The sequence below is a fragment of the Leptinotarsa decemlineata genome, unplaced genomic scaffold (assembly GCF_025532065.1).
Source record: "Leptinotarsa decemlineata unplaced genomic scaffold, Ldec_3_MD MMD2_P_RNA_scaffold_2, whole genome shotgun sequence".
NCBI classification, from domain to species: domain Eukaryota; kingdom Metazoa; phylum Arthropoda; class Insecta; order Coleoptera; family Chrysomelidae; genus Leptinotarsa; species Leptinotarsa decemlineata.
In genome coordinates, this window is record NW_027412529.1 from 14,478,824 (window position 1) to 14,500,244 (window position 21,421).

General features: G+C 34.7%; 1 protein-coding gene across 5 annotated transcripts in view; it reads right to left on the bottom strand.

The window, feature by feature from the left end:
- The window catches only part of LOC111508803 (cytochrome b5 reductase 4), a 314,862-nt gene that overhangs the window by 221,712 nt on the left and 71,729 nt on the right, over nt 1-21,421 (bottom strand). Inside the window, exon 1 of one of the 5 annotated variants that reach the window (XM_074183991.1) lies at nt 2,520-2,783. The exons of 3 other annotated variants lie outside the window; for them this stretch is intronic. In XM_074183991.1, coding sequence (XP_074040092.1) covers nt 2,520-2,664 — 145 coding nt within the window. In that variant the 5' untranslated portion in view covers nt 2,665-2,783. Of the gene's footprint in view, nt 1-2,519; nt 2,784-21,421 lie in introns of those variants that run through there. One more of the 5 variants, XM_074183994.1, reaches the window with a different exon arrangement.

A 21,421-nucleotide genomic window follows, 5' to 3' on the forward strand; every position in this document is an offset into this window, starting at 1 on the left:
GAAATTTGAGATAATGAAATTAATGCATGATACTTCGTTTTGAAGTGAAATTGACAGATGAAACTTTCAAGATGGCGACTGGGCGCCATCTGGAAAAAAAATAAATTGAAAGTGAGGTCTTGTGACACATCTTTTTGAAACTCCTGACAAATGATTCACAACCCAAGAATATAATGTCAATATCTTCAACTACTACAAAATGGCGGAACTTTTAATAACTGCCTGACTACATTGACATTTGACTACATAATATGAGGTAATAAGCTTGAGGTCAGTTCAGAAGATGCTCGAAATGGTTGCCTTGCCTTGAACTTCTTGACATATGAACAGCCTATCCGATATTTCACGCCGAACATTTTCGAACACAGTAACGTCATTATCTCTACAAATATTTATTATTATCTGCCGTATATCAAATATGGAAGCAGAGTCAGTTTAGTACACCTTTTGCTTCAGATAACCCCTTAAAAAAAGTTCAAAAGTGTCAAATCTGGTGAGCGAGCTGGCTATTCTGTAGGACCTCGACGGCCAATCAAACGACCGGGAAAAGTAGTATCCAAATAGTTTTTTACTTGTCTGGAGTAATGTGGGGGTGCTCAATCTTGTTGGAATACAATATCCATAATGAATTCATTAGGAATCGCTTCGACGATTTCAGTGATGAGAGGGTCAACAGTAGTTTCCAGCAGTTTCCGTGTTAGGAATCACACGTTGAAAGGTAAGACCTTGGTTAGTCCTTAGCTCGCACAAGTTTCTCAACTTCTGAGAGTGGTCGTTCGTATGGGGGCGACAGCTGATTACCGGTAAAACATATTTTAAACAGATTTTTTAAACAGCATATTCAAATACAATTTCCTTGTTAAATTTTGATCAATGAATAGAGGTTCTACAATATGGTTTCCCAATATTCCTGCCCAAACGTTAATTTTTTCTGGATATTGGGTATGTGTTTCCCGGAAAACGTGAGGGTTGGTATCACTCCAACAACGTCAATTTTGTCTGTGAACAAAAAAAAATGTACATTCGTCACTAAAACAAATATTGTGGAGGTAGGTAGGATGCCTTGCAATGGTTTCCCTCATGATTTTGCAAAATTCTGTTTTTCGATCAGGGTCATCTTCAGTTAATTGGTGTACCATTTTAATTTTTTTATGGATGATACATATTCCTCTTCAAAAGTCTCCATACAGTAGAAGAAGACACCTCACAAACATTAGCGACGGAATGACTGTTCAGGATTTACTACCATCTCACCAATTATTTGCACTTGCTATTCTTTTGGAATGGACGGATGACCTGTGGTCTTTTCATTATGTACACTACCGGTAGTTGTGAATTTGGATACAAGTTCCCTCAAATATTTTTTATAGATAGGACGATTGGAAAAACGTTCATTGAAAATCCTTTCGGTCTCGTGAAAGTTACGCGTCGCACTGTAAATAAAAATCGCTTCAATTTTTTCTTTCAATAGACGAGAATTGACCATTTTAGATATTGTTGACGTGGTACTTTTCTACTAGTAAAACCGAAAAATAAATGAGAATATTCTAACTGAACAATGATGTTCATTGTCGTACTGACATTTTTTGTCGTTTCTATAAACAAAAAATAACTTATCAAACATCATCGGGTTGTTGGAATTGCCATATGACAGGTCAGAAGGAATATTTCTAGAAATATCGATATTAATGTGTTTGTTTTCAGGAAATTATTAAATATTCCGCCATTTTGTAGTGTGTGAAGATATTGACTTCATATTTTAGTGTTGTGAAGTATTCGTGAGGCGCTTCAAAATGATATGTCACAATACCCCCCTTTCTATTTCACTTCTAAATAAAGTATTCATGCATTCATTTCGTTATCCCAAATTTCAATTTTTTTTAGTAGACCTGTTCAAAAAATAAAAGAGAGGAACATTAAAGAAATGCACTGTATAAAAACATAAGGATTTATCCACCACGTCACCTTCACACCTCTGACACTGTTCAGTTCAATAGTCACAATTTTTCCTATGAAAAACTTGAGATAATAGTGGATTTTTTTTTTGGCATTCCTCCATTTTGAGGTTATATTGTAACATTTCGGAAAAAGCGGTTGGTAACCGAAAATCAGCTCTTTAAATCAATGAAGTATTATATAGGAAAAAATGAAGATTTTTGAACTGATAAGTGTCAAAGAAGGTGAAATACTCTTGAAATGTGAAAGTGATGTGGTGAATAGATACTTTTGTTTATCTTTAGTTTGTATTGTTCAAAAAGAAGTCTGAGAAGTTTCGGAACTTTGAAGGACTGTAACTCTAGAAATAAGGACGAGCACCAATGTTTTCTTTCGGATTCGTAATCGACACGTCAAAATACGTAAGTACACCCAATATCTTTCCCGCGGGGTGCAGCCAATCCAAAATTTCACGGTATTTTGAAAATTTCTTTGAAATTTCAACGAAATCGTATAATGCAATAAAATTTCCATTTTTTCAAAGTAGACCATACAGTTTATTGAATAACATCGAATGAACTCACCTGCTGAATCGTCTTGTTTAGCGCCAGCTTTAACAGTAGGTTCGTCTTTAGTAGGAACGTAATAGTCTTCATCATCAGTTTGCCCTTCTTCGAACTGTTGCTTCGATATTCGCCAACAACAACAGTTGTTACGCTTTCGAGGCATATCATTGATGTGGCGTATACTTTATCCATATGCTAAAAGGTTCTACGAGTATTCACGAAGGGTTTCCACAGTACATCAATTTTCAGGTACACTCTTTCATTTTTGTTCAAAAAGTGAGGTTGAACGATTGCCTGACATTTTTGTCAAATGTAGAACAAACGCACTAACCTAAACTTTGGAGCTAAAGGTGGATTCAAATACCAGTCATAAGTGGAAAGTTTTGAGGCGTTAGAATAGGAAACGTTCACATGTCTCAGTATTGAAATATTTTCATTTCAACAAGTACATTAACCCCAATGAAGTTGTGTAAACTGTTTAGTATCACGAATGAAACTTTAGTTTCATTGTGATACGAAATTGAAAATGCCGTAATAAACCCACCAGAAACGTACCCCTGGCTGTATCAAGTGAATAAATGGTTCGTTACGTTCCTCAGTTCCAATTTTTCACAGATAAGGCTTTTCAGTGGTCAAATTTCAAGTACCTACTTGATGGTTTCTAACGATTGCTTTTATTATTATTGTGCATTACAATGTAGAAGTTCAAAGTACTTTTTCTACTATTATTGATAATTCATCATTATTGGAGTCGATTGTTTTGTTACTTATAATAAATTATACTCATAATTGCGTTTCAAGAGTTATTGAGATAACCACGAGTGGCGCTTTCGTTTAGGTGGGTGTTTCAAGGTCATATAGAGTTCAAATTTTGAGCGTTTTCCAAATTTGAATATTTCCAGAATAGAGATATTTCAGGACCACATCAATTATATGAAATAATGAAAGAAATATCTGTTATGTTGACCAACATTTGTTATGACTGAAAACTTCCAGCAAGGAGCTCATATTATCGAACAAAAATACCACAATACTCAAAATGTTATCGATACTTTTTCATTTTTTCACGAAACTTCTATTATTTAGCAATACCGTAAGAGCAACCACCATGATAAAACCCTGAGTCCATAGGAAAAAAGATTGTTTGCTGAAAAATAACTAAGTGAGTTTTAAAAAATGGACATTTATCTGAAAAAATCGAGTGGTATTGGTGAAGATTGTTTTCCAAAATATTCTGAACTGAATGCAACAATATAGGATACTAATTTTCAAATTAAATCAATCGTATTACCTGAATATTATTAGAAAGGTAATATTCGAATATATTAACAGACTTCGTAATTGACTAAATACGTATTTTTAAACATAGAATTTAATTCTTAAAATCTAGTGTGCCTTGACATGACACCGCAGAGTCAGCACCCGACTTACTTAACGAGGATAGATACATCAACTGTACGTCGCGTGTTCTTTTTTTTTTAGTGAAATTATTCAGTATGGTATTTTTCCACGTTGTATTTTCTCCTTGTGCTTTACACTTTCTCTGGTTCCTGAACCACCTCTTTCGAAAAATCTGTAATCGTATATTCATTGTATCGTACTGCATTTACTACGAATGTTAATCATGTCAGTTATATCAAATCGCCCTTGAAACATTTGAATATTGGAATTGGAATTGTCAACAAACTTGACATTCAATTGTTGAGCAGATTGAAACCTTTTTTTTTCTCCTCGCAATGAAATTGTCTACAGAAGAAATGATAAATATGATAATCATTTTGGGTGAATGCTAAAATTGTTTATCAGCCAGTAGAATGTATTCTGTTCGATATCCTAACTCAAGGTCTATACGACCAGAGAGTTTTTCAAAGGTTAAAGAAAGATTTGAGGAAACAGGCAGTGTCAAGTGTGAGAAAAGGCAAGTAGTAAATAAGATTACAACACATCGAGAAAATAATTAGCGGTGATGCTTTCAACAGTTGCAAATCCTCATGTAATTACAAGGAAAATTGCAAGAGAGTTGGATATGTCTTACTTCGGTGAACAGAATGTTGATCAAACATAACACAATAGAGACCCCTATTGGATGAGAGTGACGAGTCATCCTGATTTCGTCCAGGTTTGGAGACCAGCTCCCCTACCCTTTTGGCTGATTATTGGCCTTGAGAGGGGCCAATGGGTACACAACTGATAGATGACGGCATGAAGTCCTTAGACATCAGTGCCGCCCTTCACGGGATACCCCTACCTGGCTGGGGTGGGATGGATGAAAAAGTTATTCATCCTTTAACGGGGGACATGAGGGGCTCATTCGACAGAGTGTCGGGGCCTTCTATATCGGGAGGGGTCGTCTACAGCATAATCTGTGGCTTCCCTAACTAACGGGTTTTCGTGAGTTTCCGTTTTTTCGAAAACTCTCTCATTCCTCGACTGAATGGACTGCCGAATGGAAGGCAGCTGCAAATCTCTGCGGATGGCTTTATTCCGCACGAACCAAGGAGCATTCACAATCATCCTAATTAACTTATTTTGCAACCTTTCCAAAATGGAAATGTTGGACAGAGCCGCTTGTCCCCAGACACCTGAAGCGTACATGATGACAAGCTTGAACATCGTGTTGTAGATCGTAATTTTGTTCTTTAAACTCATTTTTGACTTTCTATTGATCAGAGGGTACAGACTGGCTATCCGACCCTCGACCTTAGATTTGACGTACATAATGTGCGGGTTCCAAGTGAGCCTACGGTCTATTAAAAGGCCGAGGTACTTTACCCGCGCTTGCCAGTCAATCTCCCTTCCAGAGATTCTCACTTTTCTGGCCGGAGAAGATAGTAATCTTCCCATGGTTATCGCCTGAGTCTTTTCCGGGTTTACTCGGATCTTCCAATCGAGGTACCAGCGCTCGAGGTCGTCCAATGCTCGTTGCATGTAGACGACGCCGAGCTCTCGTCCCATGGAAGATGAGAGAAGAGCCGTGTCATCGGCGTACATTGGATGAGAGAAGTCGATAACCAATATAGATGCTCGATAAATGTTTGGGGCATAATTGGGGATCAGATCATGAGAGCATATTTCTTTGATGGGGCTCTGAATGCAGAAATTTATAGATATTTCTTCCGAAATTACTCAACAAATTTGTTGGAGGATATACCGATTGACATAAGGCACAGGTGATATTATCAACATGTTGGCGCATCTACCCACAATCAAAATCTGGTAGAGAAGTTTTTGAACAGGTCACGCAGAAATAAATATATTGGAAGAAATGCACTCATTCACTGGCCAACACGATCCTAGGACCTCACGCTCCTAGGTTGTTATCTATGGGGATAGGTTGAAGAGAGGGATATCGAGAGAAACCAACATCAGAAGATATGAAGAATAGGATTAGATAAGTTTTTCGGTCTATCACAAAAGGGAAGATTGTTCGAACATCTATTGTAAATTTATGCGTTTCAAAATTGTTGGTTTTCTATTTATTACTTGTTTCGTCCAGCACTGAATAAAATAAACCTTATTTCCCCTATTCAATGACCTTTCGATACCTTCCCCAAGAATGAGTAGTCAATCCCTACAATTTCTGAAAGCTCAGTGTGGACTATTCTGAGATGTACAGGGTGAGAAAAACTGAGAAGAATGTAATCCCGAGTTTTACTTACATCTGTATACAAAAAGCATCGTTCGGTGAACTTATGAAAATGAAATGAAAATGCATTTTCCTCAATGAAATTTGTTTGAAAAATTTCCTCATTCTATTCGATGAAATTGAAGATATTTGGTGTTGAATTTTTTGACAAAAGTTTCACTGTATCTTCTAAACCACCCGGTATAAACGGAAACTACCCTGTATTTTTGAGGAGCACTCTGCCCAAAAAATTCAATCGAGTGAAAATATCTGGAGTATTCTTTAAAAAAATAAGTTTGGTCTGTCATGCATTTTTTAGACACCCTGTGTGTTAGTAATAATTATGTTAACATAGCTTTCATTAATCTTCACAACTTTTTCTCGAAATACGTTTTTCGTTTGGTATCCAGAAATTTGACCATATATCTTCAGCCACGCAAGAATCAGTATGATTAAAAGTTGAGAAACTTATAACACTGCATCTACTCATCAACACACATAAAGTTTTGATATCTCGTCAACTTAATTACTTACTGAAGAGACTTGGAATATTCTCAACAAAAAATAGTTTTACCACAAGGAACAGCTCAGTTTCAGCCATCCCCAAACACAAATCTTCCATCTTTACCCACTGATTCTCGTATAATGCTCCTCAACATTACAATCAACTACCCCGTGAGTTTAGATTGGTCTTTCTCAAAGTGGGCGATAACGCCCCCTTGTGGGCGATGGAGGCCTATAGGGAAGCAGTGAAGGGCACAGAGAAGATTGGGGGGCGTTGAAGTGGTTTAGGGGGGAGAGGGCTAATTTAAAAATGTTTTTTTGCTTTTAACACAAACTTTACCGCTTCTCTACGCCTAACTCGCGTTTCCTCGTGTAACGTCATCTAGGAGACTAGACAGTAACGATTTTCTGTCCGATAGTTGTCAAACTGTACAATAGATGGCGATGAGCTTCAATGCGAAGCAAGAAGTTTCTAGTCTCCATTCTCGAAAGTACTAGACCCGCCCGCTACCTCATGTAAAAGCACGCGCGCCATCCAGCCAATAATGTCATTCGACGATATTAGGAAAACAAGTGAATTTAGTTGGCGACTAGCTAGGTATAGTGCTGTACGTGTGTTGGTGAATACCGCGAGTGATGTCATTAGCAAGTTTTTAATACTCGATGTTTTACTTTAGCATTTTTGAAGACAAAATTATGTCGGAAGCAAAAAAGAAGAAACGGCAGTATAGCGCGGAATATATAAAATATAGATTTATTGAAAATCCCACAAATCTATCTTCGCGTATGTGCCTTCTTTGTCAAAAAAACATTTTCGAATGAAGTGATGAAACCCTCCAGGCTACAAGATCATTTGAATAAAATGCATTCAGATAAAAAAGACAGAAGTGTGACTTATTTTCAAGAACTGGAAAAGAAACACTCAGCTCAGCCAACTGTGTCAAAACTTTTTTCAGCGGCTTCTAAGCAAGACGACGACGGGCGCCAAGCTTCCTACAATATTTCTTTGCTAATTGCTCAAACAGGTAAACCTCACACTATTGGAGAGTATTTAATTTTACCAGCAATAAAATAAGTAATAACTAATGTGCTCTATAAACCAGCTGCAGATATTATTCGAAAAATTCCTTTGAGCAAGTTCCGTGCAAAGACGAATTGATTAGATGGCTGAAAACGTTTGAGAGTCATTGTGCAATTATCTGAAGACTTCTAAATTCTCAATTCAGTTAGATGAGTCTACTTTACCAACCAATGAAGCATTGTTGTTGTCATACGTGAGGTTTATTAAAAATGAGAAAATATTTCAAGGACTAACTATTTGCCAGAAATTTAGAGACGGATACAAAAGGAGAAACCATATATAATACACTGGAAACATTTCGTGATGAGAAAGAAATTCCACTGCAGGATATTATATCAGCTGCTACATGAGTCAGAAAGGCTTCATAGCGTACTCAAAAAATAAAATTCCAGATGTGCTCGCTGCACATTGCGTCATTCATAGGCAACATTTGTTTGCGAAAAAATTGAGTGAGCACCTCTCTCGATCACAGCAATATATCGTTAAAGCAGTCAATAAAATCCGAAACAGCTCTTCAAAAGACAGATTATTTAATCAGCTTTGTGTTGCTAATGATGAAGATTTCAACCGATGGCTATTTCACACAGAAGTGCGTTGGTTATCAAGAGGTAACTGTCTGACTCGATTTTATAATCTATTTGACTCTGTAATAGAGTTCTTGGAAAACAAACACAAAGAATTGCACGACAACCTCATAACTTCAAAGAATATTGCGTACTTGACAGACCTGTTTAAATTATTTAATGATGTCAATCTCCAACTTCAAGGTGACGACTTGAATTTGATTAAAACAAAAAATGTCATTGCTGCTTTTATAGCCAAATTGCTCATATACAAGAATAATATAGGCAGATGTGAGTTTCGCATATTCCCTAATTTCTCAGCAGTATTCTTCAACAACGACGACTTGCTTGTTTACTGCCAGCATTTGGAGAACCTCCATAGTGATTTCGCAAAAATACCGGACTGGGTGTTGGATCCATTTTTAAATGTCTTCACAGCAGGCTCATCCCATCTGGAAGAAGAACTCATAGAACTGATAACGAACGAGGAAATGAAATAAAATTCAAAAATGGATACCAAGAATTTTGGCTACAAAAGCCAATCCCGCAATTGTATCCTGGATTGTTGTCCATCGTTCAACAATTTTTGATAGCATTCCCATCATCGTATTTGTGTGAACGTGGATTTAGTGCCGTGGCAACGTTGCTAACTAAAAAGAGAAATCGGTTGCAGATTACCGAACGCTGTAAATTCGAGCCTGATATTGATAAAATTGTTGAAAATCATCAAATTCATCCTTCACATTAGATTAGTTTTGAAAATCAAATTGGAATGTTTGTTTTAAAAACATGAATAAAAGTTTTCCTAATATTACATTACCCTCATCATAAAGTATTATTTTAACATGACACACATAATTTAATTATTGAAATAATGACTGCGATTGTGATTTTTAAGATGTACTAAAGTAAAACAAATTTGGGGGGCGCTAGAAAATAATTAATTCTCGAAGTGGGCTGTAGACAAAATAAGTTTGAGTACCTCTGGTAAAGATTATATACAATAAAAAACAATATGCAATAAGTCTCTTGTCCGTTCTCGACCTTGGCATTGCAAAAAGAAATTTTCTACAGCGGTTGCATACATTTTCTGATCTCTGTTAACTCGACTTCTTTGTTATTGTTTAATCATTGCTATTTCCAGATTCAATTGAAAAACGGTCCTGGGTGATACTCCGCCTAATCACCTTTATGCTATAAGTTGTTATCTTTTCCTCTTTTTGTTTGTTTTAATTGTACTTCTATGGTGAATGAAGACGTATTATTATCATTACTATACATATTATTTCTGACAGGGAAGCAGCTATCGTCCACCCAATTATCGTTGATACATCCTGTATATATTGTTTTTTACAACAATGCATAGTTTATTATTTCTTCTCTTTTGTTCACGAAGTTTTAATTACCAGTTTAAAATTTGTTGCTAGTGAATTATAATTTTTTTTTGTTGTCTTCCTCGACCAAGTCGCGGGCCAAAGTTAATCCGAAATAAAGTTCCAGTTATTCGGCCAAATAGCTACTTACGAAAGGATTATGAGGGAGCCCTTTTCTCGTCATCTGGCAATATGCAATAAATATCACTTCTCCTATAATTTCGCTAATCTACTCCAATTTCGCTACACCTCGAAAGAGTAATTTCGATCCCTCTCCGAGATACCTTAATTAACGTAATGGATGCAAACTGTAACGGTAGACCCCCAGTGGGACCTTTTGCTTGGAATAATTGCCACTGACAGAGGGCAAGTACTAACCGCATTGCACAAACACTCTCCAGACAAACCTCACAAAGATTTCGTTTGAACATTGTTAAATAACCCCACCACGACATTGCATTGTGCAAATTTATACAGTGTGTGACATCAAGTTTGTCATTAATGTCATCAATCGCAATTTGAATACCACCAAAAGTTAGTATCGACATGTTCAATAGTCATACTCAAAACAGCAGGTAAAGCAAGACGAAACATTGAAAATTTAAGGATATTTATCAGGAAAAAATAACAATTTGTTACTTATGAAAAAAATTAAAATTATGGTCAAGGCACGGCCTCTCGTTGAAAGTTTCAATAATTTCCAATTTGTCTCATGTGCTGAGGAAGATGTTAATGAGTGTATCTGATATAAATCAAAAAGGGTTAAATTAGCGGACGTAGCACTCAAAAAATGGAGCAAAACCGCGGACACGTGTTTGTGACTATTGGCCCCTCATCAGCGCGGTGTGAAGATGGGCGGCACTTGTTTGCCGAAAACTTCACATATGCACGGAGTCGCTAACCGCACATATTTGGATGGGATTTGAGCCCATCATGGGTATGGTGCAGCCAAGTGCGTAGTCCTTCACGGATGGTGAAGTGCCATTCTAGGTGTACAGAGTAGGCCAAATTAGACACTTTTGAAAGGAAATTCCTGTTTTAAAACTAGATAGATCAAAACTGATGGTTGTGTCTGAGGGTCAAATTATCTCACTCACTCTCACGCAATGGTGAAAAACGCATATCGATATCTATCATCTGTCATCTATCATCGATATCTATCTGAATTTTTTTTTCCTGTCAAAAATTTGTTGTTTCTTTGAAAGCACTTTTTTACGTAGATTTCAATGGTATAAAAACTGGTATAAAAACGATATCAATAGTTATTGATGGAAAACTCTGTATATTCCTGTATATTTCAAAAAAGCTTACAATTACCTTCCCAAAAATGTAGCACACTCGATGTTTTGCTGGAGTCATCTTTGAAATACAGAGCTTTTAGATTTTTTCATGTAGACTTTGAAACGCTCATTTTGATCAAGTAAGCTTTGGACGGCACGGCGATACAACACAAAGAAATTGTTCAGTAGTTGCTATCAAATATTGAGAAAGCTTTGCACAACAGTAATTAAAACGCACAGTTTCAATAAAACTGATAACATTTTATACTATATTTACTGCTGATAAATGAACCTTTAACAATAATGATAAAGAACAAACAATGAGATATTTTCTCAGTCGAAACATGAAAATCATTTTATGCGATAGTTTAATTTTATCCATATTCAACTACTGCGATATAGTCTATGGCCCTTGTCTCGATCAAATCACATCATCAAGAATAAAGAGAGTTCAGAATGCATGTACTTTATTGATTTTTGGTTGGAAATTCAGAGATCACGTATCTTCTTTCATAAATCAGATCGGATGGCTGAAAATGATTGACAGAAGAGAACTGCATCTGTCTAACTTCGTTCATAACATCAGAATAAAACATCAACCCCAATAACTTCTGAAGAAGTTGATATACAGTCGCGATACACATGATACAAGTCTCAGAAATCGGAGTGAATATTCTATCAACGTTATAAATTCAAATAGTTCGAGCGATCCTTCTCTCATCAGGCTGTTAGTATCTACAATAATATATAAGTATGAAAAAGATTTCTTCATTATCTATCAAATATAGATTCAAAAAATTTTCTTGAATAAACAATGACCTTGGAATCAAGTAACCAAAAAAAATCTTGAGAATATTTCACGTTTTAGTTCATTTTTTAAAAGTTTATTTTCAATATGTTAGAATTAATTTTATTTGTATGCTATGTATGTATGCTATGTATGCTTGGTTGAGTGGAAGATTAGCGATGCATGCTAAACTCCGCCAAGTAAAATAAAGGCCATTTATTATTATTATTATTTTTTCAGAGAAGGTGTTCGAAATGTCAACCAGCTTCTCCCACACACGGGCGACACCTTTTCTGGACGTTTTTTGGCGAATGAATTAGTGCAATAGAAGTGAGAGAAGCAAAACTTTGCATTACTGTCGCTTCCAATTCGTGTCTGAAACTAGTCGGTAATTTAAAAAAAAAATTCAATCATCCCCAGAGGTTGAAGTCCATAGTCGTTAGATCCGGTGACCTGGCAGGTCAACGGTTGAGTCCTTGGTTGGCTGTCCAATTATGGTATGAGTTGATGAACTCTTTCGGTCCTGTATAACTTGAATTTGTGTTTTTTAAAAATCCTCCTAACGTTACTTCTTGGTAGGCCTGTTGATATTTTCAAATTTCGCGTTGACGTTTTGAGATTATTTTCAACAAACTACTATTTCTTTCAACTCCCTGTCTCTATTTGATTCATATAATTTTGGCCATTCCTTCAATTAGGTTCTGTCGCAATCTTGCGAAAATGTCTCGAAAATGTCTCTAAAATGTCGTTTTCTCTTTGGATACCTCTCGTGATAAAAATTTCTTGCTGTTTCTGCATTTTCCCCGGTTTGTATAAAACAGACTATCATATCCCATTTTTCATAATTATTATACTTCATTGTGAATACGTTTGAAAATTGAATAAAAACCACGAATTTAAGAACGTCTTCACTGCTTAAATCAAAATTTGACAGCCACCAGTAAACAGTTGCATTCTGTTTTATCGCCGCATCGTCCAAGGCATATTTGATCAAAGTGTGCGTTTCAAAGTCTACGTGAAAAAAACCTAAAAGCTCTGTATTTTGAAGTGTGCTACATTTTTGGAAAGGTAATTTTGAGCTCTATTGAAATATGCAGGAATATACAGGGTGCCTCATTAAAGAAATTGTTTTCCATCAATGACTATTGATATATCATTTGAAAAAATGAGTATTTACACCATTGGATTCTACGTAAAAAAGTGATTGGGAAAAGTTTTCATAGAAACAAGAAATTTTAACAGGAAAAAAGTTTTCGAAAATGCTAATTTGAATATTGAAACATATTTCATATGTGAGTAGATCAAAATTTACCAAAATATATTAAAAATCTGATTGAGACGTCATATCTTTTTTATTAACATTTTGTTGTTTTGCAATTGAGGTGTTTTGATTTTTATTTTCAACTCATTTTGCTACCTATTCAACTGCCTTTTCTGATATTTCGAGCCATTCTAAAGTGCTTGTAATACGGTTTTCGAACATGTCTTAAATTCTTGTGGTATTCAAATTCAATTTCGAATGTCGAAACTTGTGTTAGCCAAAGATTAACGAGACTAACAAGCGATTCTCAGCACGAGGCGGATAATACAAAGTGAACACCATTCGTCCCACAGTTGGGATCAAACCAATGTTCATATAGCTGTCGATTCAATGGATAGAAAGAAACAGTCACGCTAACCAACCGTCTTTACAATGTGATGTGAATATATTTTCATTGGCATTATTTTGAGAAGTATCTCTTCACTTAAAGATGCTGCTTGAAAAATGATTAATGATTTCAACTGCAAGGCGCACTTGATGAGAAGTACAGAGAAATTACTGAATTTTGTATCAATATAAAAATATATTTTTCAACTTTCTCTATTTTAAACTAATCATTACGCGTTCGACAGCAGTTACGTAATGGCTCATTTAGAATACACGTGTATTCTAAATTAATGGCCGCCACTTCAATCATATTTTCAGTGAATTTATTGTTCAACGGTTTGTGAGTTGGTAATGAATCTAGTTATATCCATGTATCAACAACCATTTGTTTTAATCATGACCTGTCATTCAGTAGGTATCTCGTGAAAATTCAAAATGAGTGATAACGATCAACAAATGTGTGCTACCCCACCAGATATTACCGGGCAAGCAAATATTGCGATGAATAATATGCTGTCAGCAAAATCAAGAGAAAAATACGAATATAATTTCGAAAATTTCATGAGTTGGAGAGAGAAAAAAACATTTTCCGTTAACGTTCTTCTCGTTTATTTCGAAAATTTAGCAAAAACTTCGAAACCATCGTCAGTAGGAGCAATTTACTCAAAGCTGAATATATAAACAAATAAATCATTTCATTAAAGAAGCTTCAGATGGCAAATATTTGTTTTCGAAGGTAACACAACTCCGCTTTTTCCTTCTATTAATTTTTTATGAATTTTTTGCAACAATTTCTGAAACACTAAGACACGACATAAAGGTTAAAACTGAATTATTCAACCTCATCAGCCAACAGCCAATCATATTTCATTTACCAGACGCCTCTAAAGCAAAGCCTACTTCCGTTTATTCTATGAACTATAACAACCAAGCAAAAGGATTTGAAAATATTTTACAGACCAAAAATACCTGTTCGCATTTGTATTTGATATTGCTATTTTACTTAAAACTCTTCAAATGAATTTCTAGGTTGCAATGATTATTGCTATTTCTGGAGCATGCCGAAAAAAAACTGAAAAATAAGCAAATAGATCATATTAACGATATGGGCCATTGTAAAAAGTACATGAACCGGAGACCAAAACATGTTGACAACAACAAACTACAACTATTTTCAAAATGGAAATGCACTCGTCGGGTTGTTAGACTTAATAAGTTGGGTGACCAATCAAAAATTATTGCCAAATTTTTACATTTGGAAAATCCAGAAACGTATACTGGACACTGCTTCAGAAGATCATCTGCAACCATTCTAGTTGATGGAGGATGTGACCTCATGGCATTAAAGCGCCCATGGTGGCGGGAAAAGTCAGACCGTGGCCGAAAGTTATGTAGGTAATTCTATGGCATTCATGAGAAACACATCAAATGTACTCATAAATAGTATTGCAAACATTTGTATTCCCACTGTTTCAAATTCTCAACAAAACGGAATAAGAACGTCTTCCTCCCACATCGACGGCGGAATATCATTAAATAATTGTAATAATGTAACTATAAATGTACATCATTTAATTGTGTTCTGATTGACTGACTGAATGAGTTTATTATCCAAAACCTTAATCTCAAACCAATATATTGTACCATTTCTTTCGTACTTGAGTAAATGAGTTTATTATCCAAAGCCATGATCTCACACAAATATATTGTACATTCCTTTTTACGATCAGTCGTAGAAAAAGTATAGAACGCACTTCGAGGATTAGGCCAAATACATCCACTCGCGAATTATCGCACTCGGCTAACGCCACGTGCTTACAATTTTTCGCTCGTGGGTAATACGCTTCTTATCCTATTCGGTAAGTAATATAGTTTTGTCTAATGAATAATTTTTGTCCCTCTTCATTTGATTTGTTCAATAGTTATTATTATTAATTTCGTTTTCTATTTACGAATTACTATTTTTCTCTATATTCTTAAAGTATATCTTTTTGTAGTTCGCTATTGGAGTGATTTGGAATAACTATTTGAATTATCCAATAACTTTTATGGAAAGTAACAGTCTTAACATTCTTATGGAAGATCACATTATAAAAGAAAGTGGTAATCAAACAAAAAATTACTACTTCCGCAGGGATATCTCTAAAGAAAACATCTCCAGATTTCAGGACTACTTGAAAAATGAAAATTGGTCGGAAATGTATGCACTAGACTGTCCAAACTTGGCCTACAATGTTTTCTCAGAGATGCTATTGTATTATTTTGAAATTTCCTTTCCATTAAGGAGATCCACTACAGAAGGAAAAAAGGGCAATGATTATATTATGACACCTGAATTGCAAGAATTGAAAAATAATGTAACTCAATTGCTAAGCAGGATGACAACTACAAAGAAATAAGTAAATATTACAGTAAACTTTACAGAGAAAAATTAAGTTGTGCAAGAAAAGAGTATCATGATTATCAAATTCTGAATTCTGATAACAAATCTTAAACTACTTGGCAGATCATTAATCAAATTCAAAAAAACCTAAACAAAATAGTGCAATAACTGTTAAACTTAAGGATGATGATATTGGAGAAAAAGAACTAGCTAATATGTTCAATGAGAATTACTAAACCGTTGATTGAAAACAGGTGCTGTGATCTAAATTTCCTTGCACAAAATATGTCAAATAACTTGAATAGTTTTTTCCTATCTTCAGTTTGTGAGAGTGATGTCTTAAAGCTCATTTCTCAACTGAAAATTCCAATGCTTCTGGTCATGATTTTATCTCTAATAACTTGCTGAAAAGTTGCCGTTTTGAACTATGTCGTCACCTGGCATATTTAATAAATCTGTCTTCTGTAAATGGAATTTTTCCAGCAAATTTGAAGCTTGCACCAGTATGCCCATTATTTGAAAAAGGTGATGTGAATGACCTAGACAATTATAGAGCAATAAGCCTACTGTCAAGTATCTCCAAGCCATTCGTTTTGAATCTAAAACAACAGTTGACTATGTTTTACGAACAAAACAAACTCTTGTCATCCTCACAGCACGGTTTCACTAAATCCAAGAGCACAGAGTCAGCCCTATGTGAATTTCAGTCGAGAATTGTTAATGATCTCGACAGGAAAAAATGTGTCATGAGCCTTTTTATAGATTTCTCACGTGCTTTTGATTGTGTGGACCATGAACTGTTGCTATCTTAGCTTTATAGATCAGGTGTAAGAGGGGTACCACATGATTTGGTGAGATCTTATCTCATAGGTAGGAGGCAAAAAGTGAGAATTGGTCAATGTACAGGCGATGATTGTGATATAAAGCAGGGAGTTCCCCAGGGTTCGAATTTAGGCCCCTTTTTTTCTTGTTATTTGCTAATGATCTAATTACGTTCATCAGAGGATATATATGATAAAATCATATTGTGGGCTGAAAACAACAATTTGAAATTCAACAAATCTTGAACTAACACCATATTGTTCAGCAGACGTGGTCAAAGGGATTCGAATGTGATACTATATGAAAATAGTGAAGAATCAATTAGTCCTGTAGAAACTGTGAATATGCTAGGAATTGTTCTAGATAAAAAATTAATATGAGATCAACATATATAACACCTTCCATATGGCATTATCAACTGGGGTATGAGTGCTTCTGTTAAAAGGATATTTCTCCTCCAGAAATATGCAGTAAGAATAATAGCTAAGTTAGGGTATCGTGATTCATGTAGAGATGCTTTTAAACAGATAAAAATTCTTACAGTTGCCAGCATCTACATACAAGAGGCGTGTGCATACGTTTCCAAAAATGAATCTAATTTTCCCACGGTGCAAAATCTGGCGAGTACGGCGCTTGTTCGAGCACTGGAGTGCGTTTATCGGCAAAATAGCGCCTAACAGATAGCGCGTTATGGGCAGGTCCGTTGTTCTCGTGCAAAATCCACGAGTTGTTTTTCCACAACTCGTGGATTTTTCCGTTTCTTCCGAACTCGTTCTCGCAGTGTTACCAAAACTGACAAATAGTAAGTCTGGTTGACAGTCTGACCTTCTGGAACCCATTCAGTCATCACGATACCGTTAATGTCGAAAAAAAACGATCAGCATTTTCTTTACATTTGATTTGGGCATCCTTGCTTTTTTGATTCTGGGCGATTCAGGCGTATTTCAATGCATCGATTGCCGCTTTGTTTCAACATTGTATTGAAAAATCCACATTTCATCACAAGTAATAATGTATTTCATCAGTCCGGGATCTTCTTTTAACCTTTCAAAGAAATCTGAGCAGACCTGTTGACGCGAGAGCTTTTGGTCAGGAGTCAGGTTTTTTGGCACCAATTTCGCACAGACTTTTGTCATGTGTAAAATTTTTCTAACCGTTTCTTCATCGGCGTTTATAGCGTCGGCAATCATCCCAATGTTCATTCGACGATCTGCACGCACACTTTGGTTGATTTTGGTCACTGTTCCAGGAGTTGAAACAGTGACAGGGCAACCTGGGCACTGGTCATCTTCAGTGCTGTCTCTACCCTCACTAAAGCGCTTACACTACTCAAAAACCGCGCACTTGATAGAGAATTGTCCCCATAGGCCTCTTGCAACAAATTATAGTTCTCAGTCGGAGTTTGTTTCAATTTAACGAGAAATTTGAGAGTGATACGTTGCTCCTGTTTTTCGTCACATGGTTTTCGGCAAGAGAAAAAAACACGTTCGTTTCAAGCCGCTACTGCACAAATATTATAATAGTGACGAAAACGTGTTTTGGTACGTGAATAGAGAAGATATCCAGATAACCAACATACTACTCGTTTTTTTCCCCATCCTTCTAGAGCGCCCTCTAAGCGCGCAGTCTAGTTATTTAATAGCCGGACCTTGTATGGCGCAATGCTTTTTTAGTTTTTTTTTTTTTCGATTATTGTTCATCAGTATAATGTTTTTCTATCTCATACAAATTTTCTCCCCATCCAGACTTTCTGTCATAAATCCAAATTGTGTTTTTATTGTCCTTCAAACTAATTTTCTATTGCTAACAGAAGTTGCATTGTTTCCGTGAGTTTCTCTGTTGTTTTATCACATATTTATTTTTACGATTTCAGTGATAGTTGTCTCGATTGTGTTTATTTATTTCAGTATTCGGAATAAGTATCGTAACTCATTTTGGTTGTTTTTCCTTTCTACCATTTCTTCAAGTTCAAAAACAGTGATATATTTTCATGTGATTATTTTATTCAAACTGTTGATATTCCACTCTCAAATCAATTGATCAAAGTAACAAATACGAACTTTCCACAAAAATACGGAAAACTTCATTTATCTCCTGTTCCTCGTAACAGATAAATAGAAGCGGTTCACGAGAAAAACGCCAATTACATGTTAAATCATTTAGAGAACTGTCATGACGTAAATCCTAGCGAATCTCAGGGAATTGCGAAAAAGGAAAACGAAGATTCAACAATAATTGGGGATAATTACGTAGGTCACTTACTATTACTTTAGTGTCTCACTAATTTGTTTGTGATAGAAAAGTCGGGGACTGAACTAGGTTAATTTCAAAATTATCATAAGATAATTTACAAACTCACATGTTTGAACACCTCAAATAAGAGTCAATTCACAAACTCAAGTTTTCATTTTCTGAAGTCTAACAAGATATTTTTTTATATTAATCTTAATGAGGTGGGAAGTAAAGTAAATACATATGTTCAAATATTATTCGATGATTATTATTTTGAATGCTCCAAATAATTTACAACCATAATTTCAAGTAATCAATCGATTCATAAAGTCGATAGGAAAAGTCTGTATTCACATTAGATGACTTTAGAGCATAAATTCGATTATATTTATAAACACCATCTTTTACTATAAATATTGAGTGAATTATCTTGCATTCGGGGAATTATTTAATCAAAGAATGCACATCGTTAAAATAGATAATTGCCTGTTTATATTGCTGTTATTTAACATTCTATTCATTAAGTACATTATATATCGGTAAATTCTGCATTTCGTCTCTACGAAAATGAGTTCTAATTTTGAAAACAAATTTTAAATGTTTGAAAATAACATTTTTTGAAAGACTTTTTTACAATTTTTTGGTGTTTCACCTTCGAGGATTTAGCTTTCTTTTGAAATATGAAGTAGAGCTGTTTTTGCTGTTTCCAATTTAGGCGTTGTTCATGAGTGACTTTATTACGGTTTTGAACAACTACAATTACACGAATACTATGTTTTACACTACTGAGGAAATGGTATTTTATGTTATAAGTTGGGTAAGTGACCTATTACAGTACGAGTTGATTTAGCGGAATATAAACGAATAGCCTAATGACATCTAACGAACAGGTACCATATAATATTTTATTTCATTCTGCCTCTATAATATTTTATGAATGAACTCAATAATAAATTTCATTCAGCATTTTGAAATAATTTCATAAACTATACCTTACCATTTGATCTCCACAAAGTTCATTTAAAAAATATATCACGACATGTTTCGCTAAAACAGTAGCTTTGTCAACATTGATTTGAATACTACAATTCGCTTCTTACGCTAATGTTTATATACTCCAGTTAACCATAATTGAGACTACCTCCAACAAATTACCTGAACCTTTACCTGAAGTAATTCTTCAATTATGATCAACCTGAAGCATATTAACTCACTTCTACTACATCAATTATAATTCTTTCTCGGTTTTTTAAGAAAACAAGTTCAATAATGGTGATCTATTCAAATCCAGTTGTATATTCATTAGAATGTTTTCAAGGTTAATTATTTCCATTGCTTCCAAATGATTCAGTTTCAAACCTTTATTTTTCATGTGCAAAATTTCGAACCCTTCGATAAATATATGATTTTCTTCATCTTTTATCTTTATTTGGCTTTTTTTTTATTTTTAACTAACTTTCCCAATGTTTAATAGTTCTACATGCAATTTTAATATTCTGTGAATCATAGCATGATTCAGAGAGTCATGTTCATGTCATGTTCCTCTTTCAATAGATAATTTCAAGCAAATTGCAGTAAAAAATGGGTTTGAAGCCGAGTTAATGAACAAAATACATCCAAAAAAAATCTACGCAAAAGCGATTCAAGACGTTTATCCTATTGATGAGTTAGATAATCAAAATTATAGAGCTTTAACGTATTTTGGACAAACAACGGAAAAAGAGGTTTCATTTTTGAGGAAACGAGATTATAAAATTGCATATAGAACAAGTAATACATTTGGAAAGTTAGTTAAAAATAATAAAGATAAAACATCCAAATTCGAAAAATGAGGGGTATATAAATTAAAGTGTAGAACGTGTCCTGAGGTATATATTGGTCAGACTGGCTGAACATTTAGGAATTGAACCCAGGAACATCATATGAGCTATGTAAATAAGAAAACAAGTCAACATATTCAAATCATATTTTAAAAGAAAATAAAATATTTTAAATAAAGTTTGTGGAGATCAAATTGTGAGGTGTAGTTTATGAAATTAATATGGATCTTCATCAAGTAACGGCCGTATGATTCAGAGAATTTTGAAATAATAGTACCAATTTCAGTTGTGCAAAATATATAAAAAATTATAAATAATTATTTATAAATATCTATACCATACAATTGGTATATATTTCGATAAATGTTATCATTTTCGGGAAAAAGCTACACAAAGGTTATAATAACATTAAAATTCGAATTTACAAAATGAAGTTAAGACTTACTGTTTTTGAGGTTGGTAGTGTCAAAAATGTTGTGAACTTTGTAAAAATGAAGCATGTCAGTAGAATTAGAAAATTCACAAAGTTAATATAGCTTGGTTTCTCACTAAGTCACAATGATTTTTCGACAATAAACATTTAAAAATATCGAAATTATAAAAAAACCGGTTTAAGACCATGTGGTCAAGAGACCACAAGACCATGAGACAAGAAACGTGACACTGATATCTGTAATTGAATTCTGTTTGAATTTTGTATGTCCATGTTATTGTTTCATGGTTTGAACATGGACATACAAAATCTGAACTGAATTTCATGACAGATGTCATTATGATGTTTCTCTGTCAATATAAAAGGAGC